Source organism: Schistocerca cancellata, chromosome 1 (assembly GCF_023864275.1).
Source record: "Schistocerca cancellata isolate TAMUIC-IGC-003103 chromosome 1, iqSchCanc2.1, whole genome shotgun sequence".
NCBI lineage: Eukaryota > Metazoa > Arthropoda > Insecta > Orthoptera > Acrididae > Schistocerca > Schistocerca cancellata.
The window spans coordinates 820609690-820635904 of NC_064626.1; the positions used below are offsets into that span (position 1 = coordinate 820609690).

General features: G+C 38.3%; 1 protein-coding gene across 1 annotated transcript in view; it reads left to right on the forward strand.

Moving 5' to 3' along the window:
* The window catches only part of LOC126188363 (centrosomal protein of 290 kDa-like), a 188143-nt gene that overhangs the window by 143643 nt on the left and 18285 nt on the right, over nucleotides 1-26215 (forward strand). Inside the window, exons 21-27 of the mRNA XM_049929965.1 lie at nucleotides 2230-2410; nucleotides 3404-3557; nucleotides 4660-4806; nucleotides 7094-7270; nucleotides 12516-12650; nucleotides 12753-12925; nucleotides 17229-17378. Coding sequence (XP_049785922.1) covers nucleotides 2230-2410; nucleotides 3404-3557; nucleotides 4660-4806; nucleotides 7094-7270; nucleotides 12516-12650; nucleotides 12753-12925; nucleotides 17229-17378 — 1117 coding nt within the window. The remainder of the gene's footprint in view (nucleotides 1-2229; nucleotides 2411-3403; nucleotides 3558-4659; nucleotides 4807-7093; nucleotides 7271-12515; nucleotides 12651-12752; nucleotides 12926-17228; nucleotides 17379-26215) is intronic.

Sequence of the window (26215 nt, forward strand, 5' to 3'; positions counted from 1 at the left end):
ATAGATTGAGCACTTCATCCCAAAAGAAAAGTGGCTAACAACATTCAGCAACAACAACTGTCAGCTGGAAAAGTTTTTCTTCCAATTATTTGCAAAATTATGGACCATGTTGCGAAAGTTATGGCCAAGTTTCAAGTTGAAACAATCTTTAGACCCACCAAGAAGGTTAGTGAGTGTTTAAGATTGGCAAAAGACCACAACACACCTTAGCAACTACTGGGGTGTATAAAATTCCGTGTAGCTGTGGGAAGGTTTATACTGGAACAATGAAAAGAAGTGTCAACACTCACTTAACCGAACACAAAAGAACTGTCGACTAGGACATACCAACAAATTAGCTGTAGCGGAACATGTTTTTAAAGACAGTGATCATGAAATCAAATTTAGTGAGACCAGCATGCTAGCCAGAACATCGCATTGTTATGCACGTATGTGTAGGGGAGCTATAGAGATTCAGAAACACCACTATAAGTTTAACCGAAAAGAGGGAAGCTTAAAGTTAGACAAGATATGGTAGTCGACTTTACACCAATGATGTGACAGTCAATTCCCTTCAATCAAGAATAATGATGTTAGAGATAGATTTATAGTTGGCCACACATGACATATGTTGGTGGCCTCTATGCGCTCTATATAAACAGGACCTCCATGGTCTGGCAGCCAGTTGTTGACTCACCTCGGAACATGTTGCCCGCAGTTGGCAACAAAAGGTCAGGGAGAAGAAGTTTTACAGATCGACCATGGACCCTCAGCCTGGAAGTTTTAACTAATGAAGATGCTGGCCATGAAAGCCTACATTTTATGATTCATATCATATTTGTTCACAGGTGTTTTTCAGTTCTTTGAAATTACTGCAGGTTGTCTCATCATCTTAAGCAAATTATACCATATCATCCATAACTGTAATGCACATAATTTTCCTTCCATTTACTGATACTCCTCCTCCATTCTGAACACATATACATATTATTTTTGTAGGCACATGATGAGCAGGAAATGTAATGAACTACATCCTTGCTTTGCACTCCAGCCAATTTTAATTACTTCTTTCATTTCATTTCTTCTCCAGTTCTTATGTTTACTTGCTGTACTACATACAAATCTTACTAACTTTCTCTGTTACCAGTCAATTACTCTATCAAATAAATTTTATAGACCCCTAACTGCAGCATTTCTTAACACAATAATCACATCCTATGCCCCATTTCCATTTCTGGCTGCAAACTATTCAGTTTTCAGCTCTCTCTAAGTTTTGACTGTAGGTTGTTTTTAAAAATTCGTAACAGAATTTTGGGGACATGAGATACAAAGCAATAGTTCTATATTATAAGCATTGCTTTTCTTTAGGATTGGCACCATCACAATCTTGGTCAAATCACGAAGCAAGTGTCCCTTCACATAAGTGATGTTGCTTAAGTGCAACAGTTCCAGTTTCCCTACACTTATAACTTTTGATAAATTCTATTGGGATTTCGTTTCATCTCTCGCTTTTCCATGTCTTGTTTCTTTAATATCTATCTCTACGTATTTCATCCAGATTGAAAAGTCCTTGTCCTCCTCAGTGATGGCAATTTCCTTGCTGTAACTGTGTTCTTCTGTCCATATTGCTTTAGAATTGTTCTGCATGAAGTCTATCTTCTTGATAGATTAAATCATAATGCTTCCTCCTTTCTAGAACTTCTGTCATGTTACATTTTTGGCACAACCGAGCTTCTTTTCAGTTTCTTCTGTAAATTGGTTGATTATTTGCCCTTTTTTTGAGCTGTATTTTTCCACATTATGTTCTTTCTTTCATGGTTTTCAACTTTTTACAGTAACCATAGTTTCTTTATTATATACTTCTCCTTAAATCCAGGTTTTCCTTTTCAACTTTTTGTATGCAGCTATTTAACTGATGGATCCAAAAGTTTCTTGCTACACAAACAGCTTTCATTCTAACATGTCATCAATAGGTAAACGCATACAGTTTCACTTTCCTCATATTTGGTGGTGACAAAACATTGTCATGATCCTTTTAATTGTAACAGTAAAATCTAACTGCATGTTATATTTTCATTGATATGGTGACTTGTATGAGCCTTAATTGTAATGGTATTACTTGATGGTATATACTCTTTTAACTCCACCTTGTTTCAGTTGAATAGAAAATATTATGATGACAAATATAAGAAACAAGATTTGTTTTACCCTACTCCTGCATTACATAACACTGGGTGATAAATTTTCCAGCAAAGCTGGGGCAAGAGCTTCTGGCAACACAACAAAAAGAAAAGTCATATGAAAATATAATTCAGCAGCAGAAGAATGAGATAGTCAAATTACAGTTAGTAATTGTGGCAAATCAATCTCAGTTACATGAGAAAGAAGAGAGTTTATCCAAAGTAAGAGATGAGCTTAACTCAAGGTGCAGGTAATGTTTTTGTATGGGATGATCTTCAATTTCATGAAGCACATTTGTAATGCACTATTCTAGTATTTTAATTGTGCTTAGTGTGAAACTATACACTGTTATTTGCACTTGAAAGTACGAATTGAAATTAGACCTATATGCGATTGCAGTCTTTCTTGGCGTATTCCAATGATGAATTTTCTTGGGTGATAACCCGAGAAGAATTCATCATTGAAATTAGACCTGTCATTAATTAACAGGAAAAAGCTTTGTTGTAACCAATTAGAACAACTATGATTCAGAATGACAGTATCATAAATACTTAGATTGACTTTTGCAATGTTTGAACCATAGGATACTTTCATTTACTCTTGAATTGGGTCCAGCAGATACAACAAATTCTACTTTTTTAAGAGCAGTAAAAACAAAATAGACCAACAAAAAAAAAACAACATATAACTTAAAAAAGTACAGGTGATGCAATATTTTTTCAATCACTTTTAAAGCTCATATCGCTCAAGTTTTGGCTATTATTGTTGCTGCTGCTGCTGCATTTTGTTGAAGTTTTCTATGACTTACACTCTGTTATGAACAGAATGGCAATAACTGCTAGTCTGTTACTTGCCTTCATTTTTCTTTTTAAGTTTCTGTTCAGATACTTTTCTCACCCAATGTACAAATATTTGAAGTTGATACATCTTTTAGAGATTTTACTGTTTTTGTAGCATTTACTTCGTGTCTGCACAAATTCATTCTTTTCCGTTAACGTTTTTCATTTGAGCCTACTTTATTCTGTGTGTGTACTATATTCATCACACTATGTAACATAATTTTTAGCACTAACTAATTTTGGAGGTATTTTATCACCAAGCGTCTTTTTTTTAGTGGTAATGCGAGCCATGGGTTAAGGAGGGACATGGACATGAGAGTTCATTGTTTGAGCAAAATTTTATAATGAAATGTGACTTCTCATTTCATATTTTTATTATTCTGTCTAAATGGTTTTATTTTTAGGGTGTTAAATCAAATAATTGAGAATCTGCACAGCTGTCTGTCAAATTCAGAAACAGGCAAGAATGAGGAACGGGTCTCAGAACCAGCTGTTCCTGTTCACAGTACGCCAGTTCCTTTACCACGAAAACGTCTCCCTGATATGGAGATTCTTCAGGTATTGCATATTTTTTTCATATTTTCTGTGAATCTCATAATTTCTGATCACCCTGATTTTTGTTACTAATGACTTGGCTGTTAAGTTCTTGAGATTTAGACAAATCCACTTGTTATATTATGTTAAAGGAGAAAATCATCCCAGGATAGTCCAGGCTCTCTTAGTTTTCCGAATTCAGATATTAGCTTTTAATTCTACCTGAACAAGTCTAAAATAATTTTGTCCATTATGTACTTCTCTGAGACAGGTAATTTAAATGAGTATCAACTTAAAACTATGAAATGTAAGTGACAAAAAGTAAGTGTCTCTTCTTCACCTTCCATCAGTTCTTGCAACTAATTCAAATGTTTTATAGTGATTGTTTGAGTAGTAATTTACTAATAAATGACTTTTTATGTGTTAGTACCTGCAGTGTTATGGGGCTTTATGCTTAATTATAGACTTACTATTTTATTAGTTGATTTGTTTTCACCACATAACGCCCACAATTTACGTCCTCCTTCGTGCCTGAATGATGTATCACTTTTCGTTCTGATGCTGCAATTCTTCCTTTCCTATATCTTTACTACTTTTTATCTATATAAATAATGAACTATTGGTTTCGCCGTTCAACATCTTTTTAATCACTGTGGAAGTATTACAGGCATTGGGTCCCACCTCACGTGTCACCCGCCTATACGTTTTACATGAACCTTTCAAGACTCAATCAATCTGTTTACAAAGAGAAAGCAGAATATCTCTTCCTTTGATGTTGTCCAACAACGACCTAGGATGCTCGACGCCCTCGCAGCCCAGGCTCTTCCATGGCTCGCGGTAGTTTGCAGCATTCGTTATATTCCTTGCCCACTTGCCGCTACGTTGAACTTTCTTGGTGATCGTTGGGCATCGTCTTCCACATTATCTGCAACATAAATAAACTTTCTTCCCACAGTATTTCTGAAAACCCAAAAACAAACTTAAAGAACATAATAATAATAACTGTTCTTACAATTATTCATATAAGTCTTGGTCGATTTAATGAGGGGTGGGACAGGCCTAAGCCTTATGACACCATATACCCTTTGTTAATTTTTGATAACATTTGATGTTTGATTTTCTCCAGACAAGGAATAATGACCTGGAAAAGCAATGCAAGGATCTGGAAAATAATTTAGTAAATCAAAGTCAAGTCATTATGTCACTGGAAAAAGAGAAAGAATGTTTAAAAAATGAATTAGTGGATGCTCAGAAGGAATGGAAGGCATCTGAGGTACAATAATATTTTAAGTATTTAGCTTTCTTTTGGTAGTGAAGTTGGTGGCTTGTTCATAAATATTATTTTGTGAAATGGATATTGTGTTAACACTTAGCTCAAAAGATGCATTAACATTTGTGTTGTATTACATAAGTTCATTTTTTACTGTTGTCCATGCCCTCAGTTACGATATGTATACATTACAATTCACTGAATCTCCAGTTTGAGTACAGAAATATTTTCTGATATGGGATAATTAATCATGTCCTGGATTATCAAGGAACATCTATTACTTGAGGTAAAGGGGAACATTCACATTATATAAGTCAATGATGAGAACGTGTTTTAGTGGCCACCAGAAATTGAGAAATTTTTATAATAGTCATTTGAAGTTGTCAAGCATTGTAATGTTACAATGACATCACAGTTCATATAGGGGACTGATGTCTCATTTTTATTGTAAGTATCCTCTCTTCCAGATACCATGTTTTTCACCACATTTGTGTACCCTTTGTAATCCAAAATTTAATTTTATTGGCACAGTTTTACAGTCAGGGTATATTAGTAATAGATAACATATCATCTTGCCTGTTATAATTGTCAGTGAGCCTTTTGAACATCAGTCTCTGGTGTCCCCGTCTCAGGTGGATAACCTTGTGTCATACATGTTTTGTCTGCTACATGAAGTGCGCCACAGCATTAGTGATAACAAGTTTCGGGGGGGGGGGGGGGGGGGGACACAGAAATATATTCTATACATCTTAAATAATGCTAAATGCTGAAATCATTCAGTTACTGTCACTAGAGGAAATACTTTGGTGTGCATGACAATGTTTGTAACATAAATTTTCACCTGTCACAATATGTTTCCCAAAATTCTGTGTCATAGCAATCCACCAGCTGCTAACTGCTGTTAGAAGAAAAGTAAAAATGATGTTGTTGGCTGGGAACGCCCCCCCCCCCCCCCCCCCCCCAAGGGGTTTGTTTGGCTACTAATTGAAAAGGTTTTCCTCCCTCACACACAATTTGTATGTCCAATGCAGGAGATGGTGCTAAGAACATGTACAGTTTTTAGTTTCATGTTTGTGTTGTTGATGATGAATAGAAAGAGAATTGTGTTGCCAGCATGTAACCTACGCATCTTGAACAGTATCAAGGAGACTGCTGAGCTCAATGTCTCCATCTAATTAGTGAATCGCTGCCAATAGTGTCATATGCCATCATTTTGTGATGCATTGTAGAGAGATTTGGCTTTAACTAGAACACTGACACAAAATCTGGTGATCAGGAGCTGTAGGTACATTACCACCTGTCTTCCCACTATTGGCCTAATACTAATGATGAAAATGTCTTGGCCTGATTACCTATGGTACTCACTGAGGACCACGAAACAGGCATGCTTTAGCAACCTTTTCTTTGAAGGCAGTTTGCTATCAGAAAGGCATGCATAAGTGAATGCATTCAATATGCATTTAATTTTAATGAATTGTTGTCATTGTATAACTCAGCAGATTCTTTGTACTGGTTAACTGCATAACCAACCCTAAATTTGATGAAAATAATTAAAATGCTACTTTTCTCCTAGACAGGTTTTCAGCACTTGCCTCGAAAATTCTTGATGTCTTTTTCTGACTTTCAAATACAGTTCACAAATGATTAAAATGAAGATAGGGGAAAAATCTTGCAGTTACCAAGCAATGTCGAACTGATATGCAAACAAAATCAGCTGGTATCTGCAGCATTTTCATCTATTAAAAGTGAGAAAAAAGTTGTAGTAAATGGATCTATTTAAGATAGACAATTTAACCTCACATATCTGGGTCAAAGATGTGGAAACAGTACACGGCGAGAAATCATTAGTATCAGTCTGCAGCTGTTTGGTACACAAAATTATTGCTATGGTTAAGAATTTGTGTAGAAAGAGCTGAATTTGTGGCTCTGGGGAGGAAATTCATCATAGAATGAAGTTCCAAAATACTGGTCAACAAGAATTCTACAGCAGTGACTTATTGTGAAAAATAGAAAAATTATTAATTGCAATCTTCATAAGTTTTCCACATTTGCATAATTATCATTTACATTTCTATGATAAGTTTGAGCTTTTTTGGTGCTATACATTTTCTTTAACACTTTGTACAGGAGTGAATTAATTGCGATAGTTCCAAACTTGTGAAACATGTGAGTTCATCAGTAAAATAGTACAAGCTGTATAAACAATGTTATATATTCTTTTACACTAGCTGTAACTGTTATTGTAAATATCTTTCAACTGATTGCGGGAATACTGTGAAATCTGCCACAGGAGACTTTGCAGCAACAACTAAAGGACCTGAAAGAAAGCTTAACAGAAGACACATCCAATGCAGAAAAAGATAAGACTGAAGTAGCAACACAGTTCCCAGAGACACCCACAGAATATCAATCAGAAATGAATGTTTGTGCAAAAACATTAGAAAGCAAATCAGTGCAGACGATAGAGGTATGTAATTAACAACACAATTTACATTGCTTTGCTGAAAGGAACTGCTATATCTTAAGAATGCACATGCAAATAGTTTATGCAGGTCATTATTCTAGAATTCTTGCATGAAATAAGCTTATCACACAACATATCAGTCACTTTTACCCTTACAGCTTGGTAACACCTCTCTCCATCACAATAACAACAGTCATATGCAGTGTCATGGACTGGACAAGGTCCCAGCCACTAAGCATTTCCTCTACCAGAGCTCTAAAATTCCACCCAATGTCCTGTTTCCTGCTGTTAATGTCACTTCTCTCTACATCAACATCCCCAATGCCTATGGCCTTCTCACCATTGAACACTATCTTTCCCACTGTCCATCTTACTCCAGACCTACAGCATTCTTCCTGGTATCTGCAGTACCTGCATCTGCACTCTGACTGGACTGCAACTGCAGATTGCAGTGATTGCTCTGCTGTTCCTGATTTGGAGTAACTGCATACTGGTGCCAGTCTGACGAATCCTCCTCGGCAGGCACCGCCTTTTGGACTAAGCCGTGGACTGTGCCTCACTATTACAGCTCCATCATACACCTTCAATGTAGTTACCATCTTGGTGATATCTCCTCCAGTAACTCCCTAAGTGGTTACTTGCTAAGTGCTATGCTGTCTTGTAATCAACATAGACTGTATAGACTCTGCTTCTTCCTGTAACTATGCTGAATAAATGTATGATAGCTACCAATCTACTTGATGCTGTTTTATCTGTATTTATTGAACCACGGTACATGATAGATTTGCAATAAGGATAGTTATGGTCCCACAGTAATCTCTTCCTTTGCACCATCTGGCTGCTGCCACCTCCAGCTCTGCCTGAAGCTGCTTTTGTAGCTTTGCATGTTACAACCATTGTAGGTCCTCTTCTCGAGGTTGGTACTGCTCAGACAAAGGAATTGCAGTGAGATCACACATTTTTTGTGGGTTCCAGTGTGGCTGTGACATGCGACATTTTTGCCCTCAGGTATACTCAATGAAGGTGTGCTTGCCAATTAGGTCTGCTGTCCTTGCCTGTTTGTCTCCAGTGCTGCCGCTTTCAGTTCTTGTCCTGTTATTAGTACCATGCTCTCTGTTTGCCTCTGGTTCTGCCTCTAGTCGTTTCCTGCTCTAGACTTAGCATGGCTTATGCTCTCGATATTTTCCCAGGCAGGGTTGCAATATGTCCCAGTAGCCTAAAATCTTGTCCTCCACCTGGCTGCTGCCCTCCTCCCACTGCATGATGCTCCTTTCTGTTGCGTCAAAATGTTGCAGCTTAGGTCCTCTTCTATAGTGACACTGCTATGGACACCAGTTGGGCACGGGGCTTCAGCTCAGTTGTGCTGCACCATTCGCTTCATGGCTGGCCTTTGCCCATCTCCAGGGTCATCTGACTCCAGGGACATCTAACCTCCAGGCTCATCCTGCCACCAGAGCCTACCACCTCCAGGGCTCTGAGGATCAACTGCCTCCAGGACAGGGCAGGATCATCTGCCTCCAAGACTCCGCCAGCCTGTTGTGACTAAGTATGCAACAGACTCTGCCAGGGCACTGCCCTCCTTCCACTGGCCTCCTTGGCTTAACAGGGTGCTCCAGTCCTCATTCTTTACCAAAGGCCTACCTTTTTTCCTTCAATGCTGCAACAAATGTTCCGTCAGTGAGCTCTCAGTAGACCACTTGCTATGGCACTTCTTTGCTCCCTTCCACTACATGCTTTTGCCCACAACAAGATGGTGAGCCTGCAATGGACCATTTTTCTGGTGCTCGTGCCTTCTTCCTGCCATGCTGCCATTCTTCCTCTGGCAGCTTTGCTCCACTCAATAGATTCCTCAAGTGACCCGCTCTTTTCCTTTCTGCATTCTTTTCTGGTTGCTTTATGCCACTGGTCCTTTTGTGACATCCTAGCCTTAATCTGTTCCTTTTCTCAGTTGTGCCTCTTCTTGCCCACTCTGCTGTTCACAGTTATATCTGGCCTGACCATAACATCTGCATGACAACACTTCTCAACCTGAGGTACCAGTTCTGGAATTTGGCTTCCAGCATCCAGTTGGTACCACCATCTGTTTCTCTCCAAGGGAGGGAGGGGCATGTGCTCCACAGGAATGACTTGAAGCCTTTGCCATCTCATTCCTCAAGGGGGAAAGGAATGTAAGACCTGCAGCTACTAGTATGATGGCTTTACCATCATCTCCCCAAGGAAAAGGGATGCAGTATGCATTCCTGCTCTGTGACCGGACTTCAGTCGCACACACACCTGCATCCCACGATAGGCTTAGTCTCTGGTATAACCTATCAATATATAGGAGTCTGCAAACCAGCTACATTCCGAACTGTTCTGTGTTGCAACCAAGACAACAACAACAACAACAACAACAATGTTGATAACAACACAGTTTGTTATTGCTGGGAACTCAGGACGCCAGCACTGCAGGTGCTGGGCTCACCATCTAGCAGTGTGTCAATCAATGAAAGAAGGCGCTGCCAGTGTGGGACTATTTCCCTCTGTGAGTCATGTGCCTCAAAATAGTCTGAACCGTATATCTCCACTGAGTAGTACTTAGGTTGGTGCATGACCATTGAGAAGTCAGTCATTGTTGGGAATTGCCTGGTAATTGTGCTGACTGCTCTGTGATTCCTCATTTGAAGTAACTCCTGTCTAGCACAATCCGCTGCCAATCTGACAAATCCTTTTCTCAGGGCACTGACGTGACCCCTAGGCCTTGGACTGTGGCTCATTGTGAGGGTTCAATCACACACCTTCAATACCTGGATGCCTGTAAACCCCTCTCCCTCCCCTATCTCTCAGGGAAAGGTAAAAGTATTGTGTAGTCAGGTGTTTGTCTTTCAAGAAAATAATTTAAAAGTTGGTATTATGCAGGTTTTTAACTGGGGTGGAACTGGAACTTTTTATGGCTACTTACAAGTTGCCATTCATCTTTTAACATATTAAAAATACTCCAGACACCCAGATCTAGTTGTCCTCCCCCCACCCCCACCCCCCCCCCCCCCCACTCCACCCCTTTCCCTACAAACCATCGTACAGGTGCCCTTGCTTCAATAGAGTTATCAGCTTGGTGATATCTCCTCTAGTAACTCCTTGGGTGATTACTTTCTATGTGCTGTGTCTTCCTGTAACTCATATGGACTTTAAAGTTACATGATGGCGTTATTTTTTTTCCTGTGACTGTATCCTGAATAAATGTGTTATTATTTTCGGTCTATTTTACCACAATTTTATCTGTATGTACCAAACACCAGTACATTCAGTCATCATGACCAACTATACCCTCACCCATAATTACTTCCCATTTGAAGGAATCGCCTGTAAACAAATCTGCCGTATAGTCATGGGCACCCACATGGTACTGTCCTATGTCAACCTGTTCACGGGCCATCTAAAGGTATCCTTCCTAGCCACTGAGATCCCAAATCACTAACCTGTTATAGATTCATCGATGACATCATCATGATCTAGACCAAAGGCATTTTTCCAGAACTTAAACACCTTCTCCTCCTTTCATTTCACCTATTCTTCCTCAGCCTAACAAGCCACCTTCCTCAATGTCGACCTCCACTTTATGGATAGTTCCATCAGTACTTTTGTCCACATTGAACCTACCGATAACCAACAACAGCTCTGTTTTGACAGCTGCCATTATTCCACATAATAATGTTTCTTCTACACAGCGCAGCCACCCATGGTCATTGCTCCTGCAGGGAAGAGCAGTTCTTCTCAAAAGAATCTCATTGAGACCTCTGCAGACCGAAATTACCCCTCCCCAACTTGTCAGGAACAGAGCTATCACATCTTGTCTCTCCAGTCACTTACCATCCCCTACACAGTGACTGGCCATAAAGGAGCATCCCGTTCTTGATTCAGTACCTTGCAGGACTGGAGCAACTGAATCACATTCACCGCTAGGGTTTTGACTACCCTTGTCGTGGCCAGCCCCTTCCCCCCCTCTCTCAGTGGCATTCAGCCGCCCAACCAATGCAGTATCCCTGTCCATCCTTATTCCAACCTGCTCCCAAAGCTTTGCCCTGTGGCTCATCCCAAGACCATGTAAAAGACTTGATCGAAAACCTGTCCCATATGTCCTCACTACCGCCTACTCCAGTCCTGTCACAGGCATTTCCTATTCCATCAAAACCTGTGATAGCAGGAATGTAGTCTTTCAACTTACCTGCAACATCTGTGCACCATTGTGCATCAGCATGATCACTCAGAAGCTGTCTGTTGCCATGAATGACCACTGCCTAACTGTAACTGAGGGAGAGCTGTACCCCATTTCCGTGCATGCAGTGCGATATGAAGTGCTTGACTTTAATTATTCTTTCACACTGTATGCCACCTAGGTTCTTCCTACCAATACCAACAATCTTAACTGTGCATGCAGAAACTCTCCCTGTAACATATCCTTTGTTCCCATAACTGCCCTGGCATCATCCTTTCCTAGTCCTTGTCCTCCACCTGCCTCTATCCAAGTGAACACGTGCATCCATGACAATATTTGATCACCAAATTGTGCAGTCAATTTCTGGAAAATTACTGTCACTTGAACTTCTTCATGAGCAAGAAATTTTACAATTATGCATGCATTGCACAGTGGAGAGCTGCAACTTTTCCTGCGATATTTTGAGCAGTATTGACGAAGCTGTTGTGGTAGTATGTAATGGCCGGCTCTCCCCACTCATAACAGCCACACCCAACAATACTAAAAGCAGTTCTGCCAACTGTTGATGCTGAGAAACAAAAATTCCATTACTATTTGATTCACCCTCATCGTTTTGTTTCACAGCGTTGACAGATTTCCAGAATAATTTTGTCATTCAGGAGCTGGTCTTTTGTGTCTCTGCTTCTTCACTTGCCAGCTTTTCGTTCTACTAGTAGAATGTTGTATTCTTCCAGAAAGGCGTGATTTCTGCCAGCTGTGATGAGCAGCATTATCTGTTAACGTGAAATGAAATGCAATAAGTCTATAGGCTTCCTTGGCTGGTATGAATCTCAGTATTATCTTCCTGTATGCACAGCTGCAACATCTTATAAAATATATGCTAGAAGATGACATGGAAGTACACCTGGAATGATTAGAGAGTGTATATCTTCATTACAACTGTCTGGTTACTGACGTTGATTGATAAATGGAGCACTTCAGAAATATTTCTTAAATGGTGACAGTTTTAGTGTACAGTAGCATAATTTACGTAACAATAATTTACATTTTTAGGAAAATAGAATACTAAATGCCCCTGAAAGAGGAGATAGAGAAGAAATTGAAGAACTGAAAGGAAAAATGTTGATTCTAGAAGAGCAGATCCAGAATCATAATTGTGAAAGTGGTTACGATAGTCAAAAGCAACAGGTAAGCAGATAATTTGCTTTAAAAAATAATAATTTTTATTTATTTTTATCTGAAGTTAATGATAATAATCATAATTACTAATGCCTTCTGTTTGACTGGTAGGAAACAATTGAAGCTCTTAAGATTGTGATTGCTCAGAAGGATGAAACTATTTGCCATTATCAGAAGCTGTTGCAAGAAAATCGAGAAGAATCTACTGAACTTGAGCAGAAACTGCGAAAAGAAATAAAAGATCTTCAGAGTGCAATGGTTCTCCACAGCCAGATACACAGTCGGTATGGTGAACAGAAAATTAAACTCATTTCCACCCTATACTTATGTAGAAATATCGTATATGAGATGAATTACTGAGTTAATGTTGATATTGTTTTTCTGCTAGAAAGCTACAAACAGCTACTTTATGTAGGCATCACTCTGTCACTCGACAATGGCTTCAGAGTTAGAGGTGGTATTAATCCAAAAAACACAAACTCTTGATGCATTCAGATTATTAAATAACTGTAATGTGGCCATGGACATGACATGAAGGAAATTTATTATATGTTTTTGGGTCCAAATCAGGACTGATTTAGGAAAATATTTAAAAGTTGACTTAAAATTTAAACTTTATTTATTCAGTTGTATTTTTCACAAGAGATTTTTGTTTCAGAAACGGTTTGTGAACAATGTGGATTTAACAACCAATTCCTAAAATAGTTTATTTAAATCACTTTGAACTTTCCTTAACATATTTTCATTCATGTTTCTCTTCGCACCACAAAAATTACTGTGAGCATTATCAGCAATGTAATGAACCAACTATTATTCTAGTTTGTATTTTCTCATGCCTTGAAAAAAATATGAAGTCAAAATTTGAGCAGTTCCACATGTCACAAAGTATAACTTGAATTCCCTTCTCCATACTGAAATATCTTACAACAATCGAAACAATTTTACTTCACTGCTGTTTGATCTATCCATTGTTATTGTTATGTGACTAATGGTTTCCAGAGAGTGCAACACATTATCAGACATAAATGGCAACATAATGATAACAATAATTGCCTCAGATTTTGTTTCTAGTAGATAAGAATTTTAGGTCATATAACTTATTAACTGCAATCTGATATTTTGAAACTGAGTTCATGTGTAGCAGTGTGGTATGAAAGTATAGCCTCTTCAGCAGCGCACTCCAGATAACAATTCCCACCTTCAGTTTTAAAAAATATCTGTTATGTTTGGTGAAGCAGTCACATTAATAGCACTCCTAGGTTTAGCTGTTTTCATGTGGTCTTTAACATTACCCTTTTCTATATAAATGCAACCAAAAAAATCATCCAGTACATAGTGTGCAGTAGACAAGTTTATCGTCAGTGTCATTGCCCTGTTTCAAAAATCTTATCCCTGTCACAGGAAAAAAAACCTTCCTTTTGCCCATTGCTTAATGATGAGGCAAAAAACGCATATAGATGAAGTGATCAAAAATGTGTAGACAAGTTATTTCACACACAAAAACAACATAGCCACATTGCCCCTGTTGCCAAATGACTAAGGAAAATGTTGTGGTTGGACCAGTAGCCACACCTACCCATCAGTGTCAGTACTTGCATCCAAGTCGGCTGGGAGAGGCACAGCCATAAAATAATGTTTAAAAGCGTGATGTCAAACATGTTTCTGATGGAAGGTTGATAACAGTAGTAAGTATTTCTGAAAAATGGCCAATTTTCACTCCTGTTGTGGATATAGATGTGTAAAAATATCCTCACAGTCAAAAATTCTCAAACCCTGGACATTTCCGCAAGCTTGGACACTTTCCCCAGGACAGCACTAAAAACACAACCAGGGCTGTCCTAGCTAGTCCCAGACATGTGGCTTTGTATATTTCATTTTACAACAATAACAAGGGCAATTAATTGAATGTTGTTTCATAGGTAAGGTGTTCTGTGAACATTTTGTACGTGAAGCCAAGATGTACAGTGGCAAGAGCTGGTGCAAAATATGCCATGCCCAATAAAGGTACATTAAGATGTTATAAAATGACTTCTCCATGGGTACATGGATCAATGATAATTGGTAGTGGGGAAATGATGATTCACTCTATAAGTTGAAGCATGATACATTCTCAATGGTAATATATTTTATGTGACACTAACAAGGGAAACTCCCCATTCATCCTTCTCATATTTAGTGGTAAGAGGGCCCAGTGGACAGCCTGTCAAAAACTGAACACAGGTCAAGCATGAAAACAGGAAGAAGGTATAATGCTCTTTGAAAAACAAGCAAAATAAAAACAGTGAATGGTCCAAGAACAAAAAGTGCAATATAGAGCACCTGGGAAGGGAAGTGCTGTCATGGCTATGGTGGTGGACTGCCATGCGGATGAGCCACGTCCAAACCTTCCACATGCCAGTATTTTCCCTTTTTTTCCACTGTTCACTTTATTCAAATTTCTGTTTGCATCATGGTGTAATGTCCATTTGCAACAGTGAGGTGTAAGGTAGGAACCTATAATGACAGTTGATTCTGCACTACTACTCTATTAGCAGTGGAAAGGAAGTGGCTTTCAAATGGGAACCGCAAACATATGATGACAGAGTGATAAGTCAATCGAATCCTCCATCGGAAAACATGTGGTGTGTCATACACGGCATTAGTTACAGTATGCGTGTCCCATGATAGGAATCTCTTATCAACACACCAAATTTGTACGACTGGTAAGTGAGTGAGATAGGCCTCCTTGCCCGATATAAATGTTCGTTTGAATGTGAATGTGATCATTCCCAAGGAAAGGATGAAAACACAACAGTTTGTCACATAAGCTGCAACAAATGACTCAAACAGTTTCACAATCACAGAGTTTCTCTGTGCTTTGCCAAAACATATGTTTTTAACATTTTTGGAATTGTATTCAGTTTTGGAAGTCTTGAATCTTGAATTCCTTTGTTGTAACATAGATCACACATATTTATTTGTTGTTTTCATTTCTATATGGTATGTCTCCTGCTCTCACTATTCATCACATTTACTAGCGATGGTAACATATTCTTACCGCATGACTCATATTCTATAATCAGTGTATAGTATGACAACTGCCAAGACTGTGGAAAGAGAACAAAACATTTCAGTGGCCGGACGGAGAGTTGTGGTGGAAAAAAAAGGGAATGGCACAAGGGGGTTTTGAACACAGCTTACCTGCTTAGCAGTTGGACACCATGACCATTTACCCATGATGCCATTGCTGCTTCCAGCTGCTCCTTAAAGCCCTTCTTGTTCTTGGAAGGTTCACTATTTATATTTTTTTTTCCCCCCACCTTCTTCCTGTTTTCATGGTTGATCTGTGTCCAGTTTTTGATGGGCTATCCATAGGGCACTCTTACCAGTAAAGCTGAGGGGAGGGGGGGGGGGTGATGATGAGGAGTTTCCCTTATGAGATACGTCATGATCCTTCTGTCATTATTCAATCTACATTCCAGTGTGTTTCTGATGGAAGAATAAAAATGTTTAGTTAGTGGTGAAAAATGGTCAATCTTGACTTCAGTTGTGGAAAATGATCCTGATGACTATGGCTGAAATGACAAAGATGATACTGTTCAGTGACTGGTCATCCCAGTCATTAAATTTTTCCAAATAGTTCATACTGATGTGTTGGGAAAAAGTCAAATCAGGGATTCATTTATTTCTAATCTGGACCAAGCCAGCCAAACACACTGGTAGACAGAAACTTAGTGTTTCAGTAAATAATTTAATAAAATTGAAAAACTTCATTAAAAAACATAGACACAAGATTTTTATTGACATGTAGTAGAAAGTTTAACAATTACACAATTGCTGAGAGCTGTTTGCACTTGGATTCTGTGGGATGAGCCATTCCACATACAGTGAGGATCTTGGCAGAGTGTGCCTACTGCCAGTTATAGTAATGCTAACAACACACTGTGTTGTTATAGAATAGTATTCTTCCTATTTAGTGAGCATATCCATACCTATTGAATGTTGAGTGATTGTTTCTTACAGAAGCGCACTGTTCCCACTGTAGCAGAGGGCACATTGTCACCGCTACTCATGCCGTGGCAATGATTTGGCATCAGCCATACTCTATTTCAATATGCCTGTGCTCCTTTTCATATAAGTGGAACTTGTAACAATGTAGATTTGACAAAAAGGGACATTGGAATGGAGTGGTTGATACAGGCCATCAAGATAAACCAGTTAGTATTCCTTGGATGAGATACAGTGTTAACCAGCCCAAAAATAGCTACACAACTCTTCATCACCTTGGAGGCATTTACTGAAATTTAGTGGCACATTGTATGGACAGACAGAGGCTGTGATAGTCATAAATTGACCTAATGGTTATAGTCGTCTTCACAGTTCAAGGCACACAACTGTGAATCATTGAACTCACTTTCCATTAATGAAAGTCAAAATTTTATTTGAGTAATTTCATTTACGTGATTTTGAATAATAGTCTGTCTGTATCGTTTGATAAGTCTGCAACTGCTAAAGCTTCATTTTTCGTTATACATAATCACTGAAGGTATGCCTGTGTGTTGCATGCAGAAATACATCCCCCTATTTATATACACTTGGGTTTTTCAGATTGAAGCAAAAGGCACGTGCTCTCCTCATTCAGGCAAGAAACAGCTCAAATGAAAGTTATAATCACCAGTTACAGCAGCTTCAGTTGGAAATTACTGATCTGCGTAATCAGCTTGCTGCTCTACAGTCATTAAGTCCTCAGGTTGCAAGGTAAGTGTAATAGAATATGAGTTTTAAAATAATTCTTCAAATTTTGCCAGTAGAAAGCCATTTTTGTGATCTTTCAGGTTTTCTCATCATGACTGATTAATGGTGTGCTTATGAGTTTTGTGCTGTGTTATTTTTTCCATATTATGTATAAAATGGAGTGCACAGGTGCATAAAATGGAAACAACGGCTTGGCAGAACTCCCAGAAGCACACCATTAAACAATTATTGTGCAGTTTGCTTCATTCTGCTAGGAATATTGTATGCAATCACCTTGCCTTTACTTATTGATGTACTTTTCATTCAAGTTGACAAACTATGTACAACAGAGAAAATAAAGACACTTAATGATTTCAGCATGCCACACTACAACACATCTATGAGTGCACAATGTCCATTTACTCCAAACTGTGAAGAGCAATGTGGTTTATTTTTCAGCTTTAAAAGCAATGTGTTAGATGCAATTTACACACATCAGTGTGTACCTTATTTGTTTAAAATGTAAAGTGCTCAGTGATTCCATTTTTCCTGCAAACTATTTGAATTAAGTGTCATGGGCTACTGAATTTTGAAACATTACATTAATTATAACCAATACTGCAAGGATATGCAGCTTGGTATCAATCTGTATTGTAAGACTAGGAGATGCCAAAGATTGAGTTTTTTGAACCAACTAGTTCATGTAAAACTGCTCGATAAAGATTTGTAGTGAAGAAAATACTTAATTTATTCATCCTGAAAGTAAAGTGTTTACCAAGAAACTAATATAAGACTTATTTTACAGATGCACTACAAGTGGTCCAAAATCTTTCAGTATTTGGTTTTCACTTGTCTTCCTCTTGGTATGACATGGCTACATGCCCCTCTGTGACTGCTACCACATGGCTGTTGTTCTGTATAAATTTCACTCATGTGAGTCCAACTAGACAGCCCCATAAACCAATAGACCTACGACTCAAACAAAAGTGAGTTTGTCGTGGTGAAAGGGTAAGACTTCTTTTTTGTGGGGATTCCTGATAAAAGATGAGAAACATGGTCAGAGATGGGAATAGGACAAGAGAGTAATGGATATTGAGATTAGGGGGACTGCAGTTAAGAAGGATCTGTTGGAGAGACTGCTTATGGTAAGGAGAAAGGATCCAGATCGCATGAGTTATGAAGTAGTCATTGAAGTTACCCCTTGTGCTCATGCAATAGGTAGGTAGAAATCTCTTACTGCGTGAATGCTAGAGTTTGGATGTTAATTATGATCTCCATGTTAATGAAATGTTCATTTTCAACACATCACAAAACTGGTAATTGCAGCCAGCTGATCTCACTCTTAAAGCAACATAAGAAGGCACTTATGCTGTCAACTCATTGACTGGTCTGATTATGGTAACATGCACACTATGTGCCACAAGTGTTAGCTCTTTTTCATAGCTGGCAGCACATGGTCTTGTTTCCTTGATGTTGTATGCTGTTCTGTTCTGCATCAGACATTGATTTTCACTTATGTCTGGTAGTTTGTACAGCTACATACACGTCTACTTCCAAATCTACATACTCTGCAAGCCACTCTGCATGGCAGAGGATACATTTTACCAATTCTAGTCATTTACTTTCCTGTGACTTCATATGAACTCTAATTTCTCTTACCTTCATGGTCCTTACACAAAATGTATGTCAGTGACAGTAGAATCGTTCTGCTGTCAGCTTTAAATGTCAGTTCTCTAAATTTTCTCAGTAGTGATTCTTGAAAAGAACATCGTTTTCCCTCCAGGGATTTCCACTTGAGTTCCCATTGCATCTCTGTAATACTTGCATGTTATTTGAACCTACTGGTAACAAATCTAACAGCCCACCTATGAATTGCTTTGATGTCTTCCTTTAATATGACCTGGTGCAGATCCCAAACACTTAATCAGTACTCAAGAATAGGCCACACTAACAACCAACATATGGTCCCCTTTACAGATTAACCACACGTTCCCAAAATTCTCCCAATGAACCAAGTTGATCGTTCACCTTCATATCACTTTGCGATGTGATACTCAGGTATTTAAATGACATGACTGTATCAAGTAGGACTCTACTAATGCTATATTCAAACATTGTGGGCTTGTTTTATGCACTCATCTGCATTACTTTATGTTTTTCTATATTTAGAGCTAACTGCCATGCATCACACCAGCCAGAAATTTTGTCTGTCATCCTACATGCTCCTATAGTCACTCAACCCAGCACCTTCTTGTACAACACAGCATTATCAGTATACAGCCACAGATTGCTGCTCCCCTATCTGTCGTCACATCATTTATGTATACAGAGAGTAACAGCAGTCCTGTGACACCTCCCTGGGGCACTCCTGAAGATACCCTTGTCTCTGATGAGCATTTGCTGTCGAGAACAACATACTAGGTTCTATTACATAAGGAGACTTAAAACTACTCACATATCTGGGAACCTATTCCATATGCTCATACCTCTGTTACCAGTGTGCAGTGGGGTACCGGGTCAAATGGTTTTCGGAAATCTAGAAACATGGAATTTGGCTGTTGCCTTTCATTCCATAGTTTGCAGTATATCATGTGAGTAAAAGGTAAGCTGAATTTTGCATGAGTCATGCTTTCAAAACCGTCCTGACTCATGGACATAAGGTCCTCGGTATCAAGGACATTTATTATATTCAAATGGGGAATATATTCAAGAATTCCACAGCAAACTGATGTTAAGGATATTGGTCTGTAATTTTGCGAGTCTGTCCTTTTACCCTTATTACATATTGGAGTCAGCTGCGCTTGTTTCTAGTCACTTGTGACTTTTCAGTGGGTGAGAGATTTGTGGTAAATGCAAGTTAAGTAAGGGGACAATGCCATAGAGTACTTTTTGTAAAATCAAATTGGGATTCCATCTGGATCTGGCTTCTTATTTATGTTCAACCCTTTCAGATGTTTCTCTATGCCTGGGATATTTATTACTGTCACCCATATGGGAGTCTGTTCTATGGGCAAATGATGGCATGTTTGTACGATTCTTCTGTGTGAATGATTTCTTAAATGTGAAATTCAGAACTTCAGCTTTCATTTTGCTATCTTCAACTGCCACATCATACTTATCAACAAGTGACTGGATGGAAACCTTAGCCCCTCATAACAAATTTACATAGGGTCACAATGTTCTCAGATTCTCAGTCAGATCTTTTGCTAAGGCATGACTGTCGTAGTTGTTGTATGTTTTACGCCTAGATCTTTTCACAGATGCACAAATCTCTGTTAGCCTTCACTGTTGTCATTTGCATGTTCTCTTTGAACTGGGAGTGCAACTGTTTCTACTTAGTAGCATAACCTTACATGATCAACCTTGCCCATGCCTGTGGTTTGGTGGTGCGCATTCCATATTAAAAAAGGAAGATTGAGATTAACATCCCATCGACATCAAGGTCATTAGAAATGAAGCACAAGCTTGGATTGTGTCAAGGATGGGGAAGGAAATTGGCCATGCCCTTTCACAGGAACTGTCCCGGCATTTACCTGGAGTGATATAGGGAAATCACAGGAAACCTAAATTTGGATGGCCGGACACATATTTGGATTGTTGTCCACCTGAATGTGAGTCCAATCTGCTAACTGTTGTGCCACCTTGATCAGTGAAGTCTGTGCTGCAGTTACAATGGAGTTTCCATATGATGTGCTGCTTTCAATGGTGATCTTTCCTTTAATGGCATAGGACAGTGGTTGGTAACAAACTGTGGCTCATGAGCATATGTGGCTCCTGGACCCTTTGAGTGGTTCTCTTCTGCAAAGTACCACATGCGAGAGTGTGATTGAAACTTTGTGTCCCATGCATGTATTACTTGCATCATCCTTGCAGATGGAAATTCTCCTCCACTCACTATCATTCTTTGCATTGATGGGACCTAAAGTTTCAGTTAACCTGTGGGCCAGGCGTGTGTGGTTCATGCATGAGTTGAATGAGCCAGTCAGTCAGCAGTCTCATTATGCAGTGGTTAGTGCTAGTTGTGTATGAAAATGGTGCTCAGGTGTCAAAAGCATGTTCTTAAAGCTTAATGTTTCCAACAATTTTCCCAACCAGCTGCAAATCCTATAGGAACTTTTGGTCACCAGTTTTAAGAACTGTAATTATTTTGTGTTGGTTATAAAACAAAACATAAATTTTGTGTGTCCTGTTTGACTTGGCTACAGAGAAGTGGCAAAGAAAAATGGAAGATAAAACCCATAAAATTTGAATTGACTGAGAGTTTTGCATTTATTCTGCAGTTAAACGGCCTTCCAAAAATTGGCTCATAACAAGAAATCAAATTTAGAGAAACACTTTACAACTAAATATTTGTCATGTAGTACTAAATATCCTGTCAGTGATGCAAGGAAGAAAGCACTTTAGAAACTTCAGAAGTGGCAAGAAAAATCAACTTTCGCATGTAATTACTGGATGCAGTAGTTAGCCAAGAGACTGATAAGGGAATAAAACCATATACAGACAGTGAACACATAAAAAGTTGTTTTGTAGATGCTTCTAAAGAGCTGTTTTAAGATTTTAAAACAAAATTTTTGTCCGCAAAAACAGTGAAAGATAGAACAGTTAAAAGTCTTTGAATATAGTCAACAAGTCTAGTGACAAATATAATGAACTATATGATACAATACAAGTTTCATTTTATGATATATGATGACTTGCTGAAAAATTTTTTATGTGAAAACTTAATACATATTTGTGGCCCTCTGCCCCTAGAGGGCTCTGAATTATAGCATGTAATGTGGCAGTGTGTAACGTAATTATGTTGGTATATGAAAAACAGTGTGCTGTAATCTAGTTTCAAATTCGAAGAGTTCATCTGCATCTCCCCTTCAGCATGTCAATGCCATACCACATGTGAGCACTTGACATCTGCAACAATTGGACATCCTCCATAAAGTCCAAACTTGGCTCCATTCGATTTTCATCTGTTTCCAGGACTTCCTGTTGTTATTGATGAAGTGGTGCAAGTGGATGTGAGGTGGTGGCTCCGTCAACAGAGCCAAACATTCCACAGTATCGACAAACTAGTCTCTCATTGGGAGAAATGTATTTGTCACCAGGGTGAATACATGTAGTAATAAATATATAGACATGAAGACTGAAGATGTAGGATGTTAATAATGTTCACTTTATTAAAAAAGCTTTAACATTTTCCACATAAAAAAATTACTTTTCAGCACTCCTTTGTATTTCATCTACAGACTCTAAAGAAGAACTTTGAGGACTATTGCCACTCAAAGGTGAAACATGTGGAGAGGATATAGCAGCTGTTGTAACTGAGTCCATTGAAAAACATTGTACCGTATTTACTCGAATCTAAGCTGCACTCGAATCTAAGCCGCACCTGAAAAATGAGACTCGAAATCAAGGAAAAAAATTTTTCCCGAATCTAAGCCACACCTGAAATTTGAGATTCGAAATTCAAGGGTAGAGAAAAGTTTTAGGCCGCACCTCCAAATCGAAACAAAGTTGGTCGATTGTAATATGAGATACAATTTAGGTCGAATGAATGACGATACAGCTACAGTAGTTTGGTTCGAGTCGTAAGCTTAGCAGTTAAGCTTTACCAGGTAGCCATTGCTATGCGTCAGGTGCTCCGTCCATATTTATACGGGTACCCTTCCTTTTTCACGTGCTTCATCTGGGTTGAATTGATTGCTTATTTTTCTTTGATCTGATAAGTGCTGTTACTTTGTTATAGGTGTTTCGTCACTCTAAGCTGAAAATGCATTATTGTACTGTGTCGCGCATTGTTTGTCGCATTCTGATAGTGAGTGTTTACGACCTGTCGCCGCTCGCGGCATGGCTTGCTTTTGTACGCGCTACCGCCGCTTCCAATTGAAAATAAATAAAAATAAATGAATAAAATCGTCTCATTAGCGAAACAATGGCAAGAGACTGCAATTTGTTGTTACTTACACTGCTGCTTTCTTTGATAATGATCAACAAGAACCAAATAATAGACTGTGTATGATAGAAGATGTTGTGAAGGAGAGTTTAGCGAAAATTTTTCTCCGTTTGAATATCTTTCCAGATGCCTCTTTAGTACATTACCTTCTGCACAGAAATTAGAGTCATCTTAGATTTAAAAATCTAGTCAGTTGTCGTGCTTCATTTCTGACTGTATCTCTAATCGGCGTAAGAATAATACTAATATAAACATGGCATGATATGTATATTCTTCCGCGATTGCTGTTGTTCCCTCTAGTTTCGAAGTTTATTAGGCAGACAGGATTTAAATGAAGTAGCAGCAAACACAAAAGAATACATGGCAAAATGTTTATATTCGTATTATTCTTATGATGAAGAGAATACTGCATGTGATTCACAATTCATAAAAGTTCCTATTAGCAACCATCTCTTGTCACAGATAGGAAAAAATTCAGAACGTAGAGTTGGCCATATCGACAAACATCCCAAACAGTCTTGCCAGTCGGATTTTCGTAGTACATTGAAAGGCTGCTACATTCGAAGATGAACAATACGGAATTTGTATTTACTTCATTGGATAATGTATGAAAATGCAGTGGTCGAAACTCGGGGCGGAGAAAAAAAGCTCGTCTTCCACCTTTTTCTTTTTTTTAAATTTATTTACTGGCGCAGAGGTTTTGGCGCCAGTATTTATCTTTGTGCCTTCAAAGCATGCTTGTGTAGCGCTACATATATTCGACGGCAAAAGTTACTTGTGGCGGCACCTACCAACATTTTACAGAACTTCCGCTTACTTTGCACTCGATTCTAAGCCGCAGGCGGTTTTTTGGATTACAAAAACCGGAAAAAAAGCGCGGCTTAGATTCGAGTAAATACGGTATTCCATTCATTAAAATTGTCTCAGTTTCAACAGACAGGTGAAGAGTATGACTGGCAAAGGAATGGTTTTGTTGCTATCTTGAAAGAAAAAAATAATCATGAGATACATACTTACATCATTTATCTAGAAGCACTTTGTGAGCAGACATTTCCAGAATAAATTTGGAAAGTTATGAAATACGTGATTGAGAGTATCAAATTCACAATAGATGAACCTCTTAATAATTGCCAATTTACAGAAGTTTTAGTTGAAATGAAGATTGAGTATGCAGATCTTCTTCTGTGTAACAAGTTATGGTAGTTATCAGAGGAAACATTTTGAAACATGTCACTTCCTTAATAACAGAAATTAAAGCACTTCTCCTTGAAAATGATGTTCACTATCCAGAACTAACAAAAGATCAGTGGGCCCAAAAATTTCATTTCATGGTAGACGTGTCTCATCTGCAGCAGCTTAATTGTAAACTACAGGGGAATGGAAACAATTTTTTCAATGTTAGAATAAGTTATTTCTTTCAAAAATAAATCCTCCTTTTTTGCCCAAGACTTTGAACGGAAGACTTTGTTTGCTTTGCATCCTGTTGAAACATCACCAAGAAATTAATTCTGATATTGGAATTTTTTATTTCAGAACAACACTTTTAAATACAAGGGAAGCTTTTCTCAACAGGTTACAGAAATGGCAAATTGACATGAGCTTTGGTTGAACAACTTTTAATGCTGCTGTAACAGAATAAAATTTTTCTTCCTTTAATATTGGCATTGGCAGTTTTGAAATGCTGTTGTCAGATTTAAAGAAACAAAGAACTGTGGAGCTCTAAATTTAAATGTCTTTTGTGTTGATATAGAAATGTTGGAGAAAAACAATTGTTGAAAAACCTAGCTTTTATTGTTATTTTGTACTACATATTCATGCAAACAATTGTTTCAAAACAGGTACCTAATCTAGATTAAACTGAGAAGTCATCTTATTGATGAGAAGCTGGAATTATTCCTAAAATTAAAATCAACAGCATACAAACTGGACTTGCCCAAACTTTACAAGGAGATCCAAGGCCATTGTTCAAATAGTGTTTGGCAGTCTTTGGCATGATTTTAATTTTATGGATATCTTACAATTTAAGTTTATTAATAAATAATATAATTACTGACTATGATACCTAGTTTTATTCAACATATATGTGGTTCTGTTCTTGCCAACATTTCCGAAAGAACAGACCCCATTTTGATCTTGCAGCCATTATGAATCAACACACAAAGGAATTAAGGACATTAGCTGCCAGTGAGCATTGATTTATATCAATGGGACAAGTTGCACATTTGTGCAAGACTAGGATTTGAATCCGAGTCTCCTGCTTACTAGGCTGATGCACTGACCACTATGCCATCTGGACACAGTGATCGCCACAGCTGCACGGACTACCCTACCACACCTCCCTTCAGATCCAAATTCTCAATTTATGCCACACACTACTAATTTAGTGTCCCTGCTCATTAGTCTCATTATTTGTGGCATGACTATATTAATGCTATCACTTTGTTAAATGGTGATATTCACAAAATTCTAATGTTGTGTTTGTACCTGATCCCTGGCTATCAGACTGATCCCTCTGCCATGCTCTTTACAATGATGTTGTTGCCATAATGCAAGAATTGTTTGGAATTTTAAGAGACTTGTATTGGAACAGTGAGAATTGACATTAGTTCACAAGGTGTGCTTTGACAGCTTAATAGTTAAAGTGACTGCTCATAAAAACTAGAAATTCTTGTTTAAAGACCTGGCCCCGGCACACACAATTTTTGTGTCCCATTAGATGAAGGCCAACACAGTAACAGCAGTAAGTGACACCACTGTATACAGAAGGTGTAAGCCAAAATGTAAATAGAACTGACACCTACAACGGGTGCTTTCAACTGTATTAATTTAATGTCTTCTAGTTAGTATTTGTATGTGACTGATCAATTATAAAATATTCTACACTTACTGTGACACTTTGGTATTGCTAATTCCT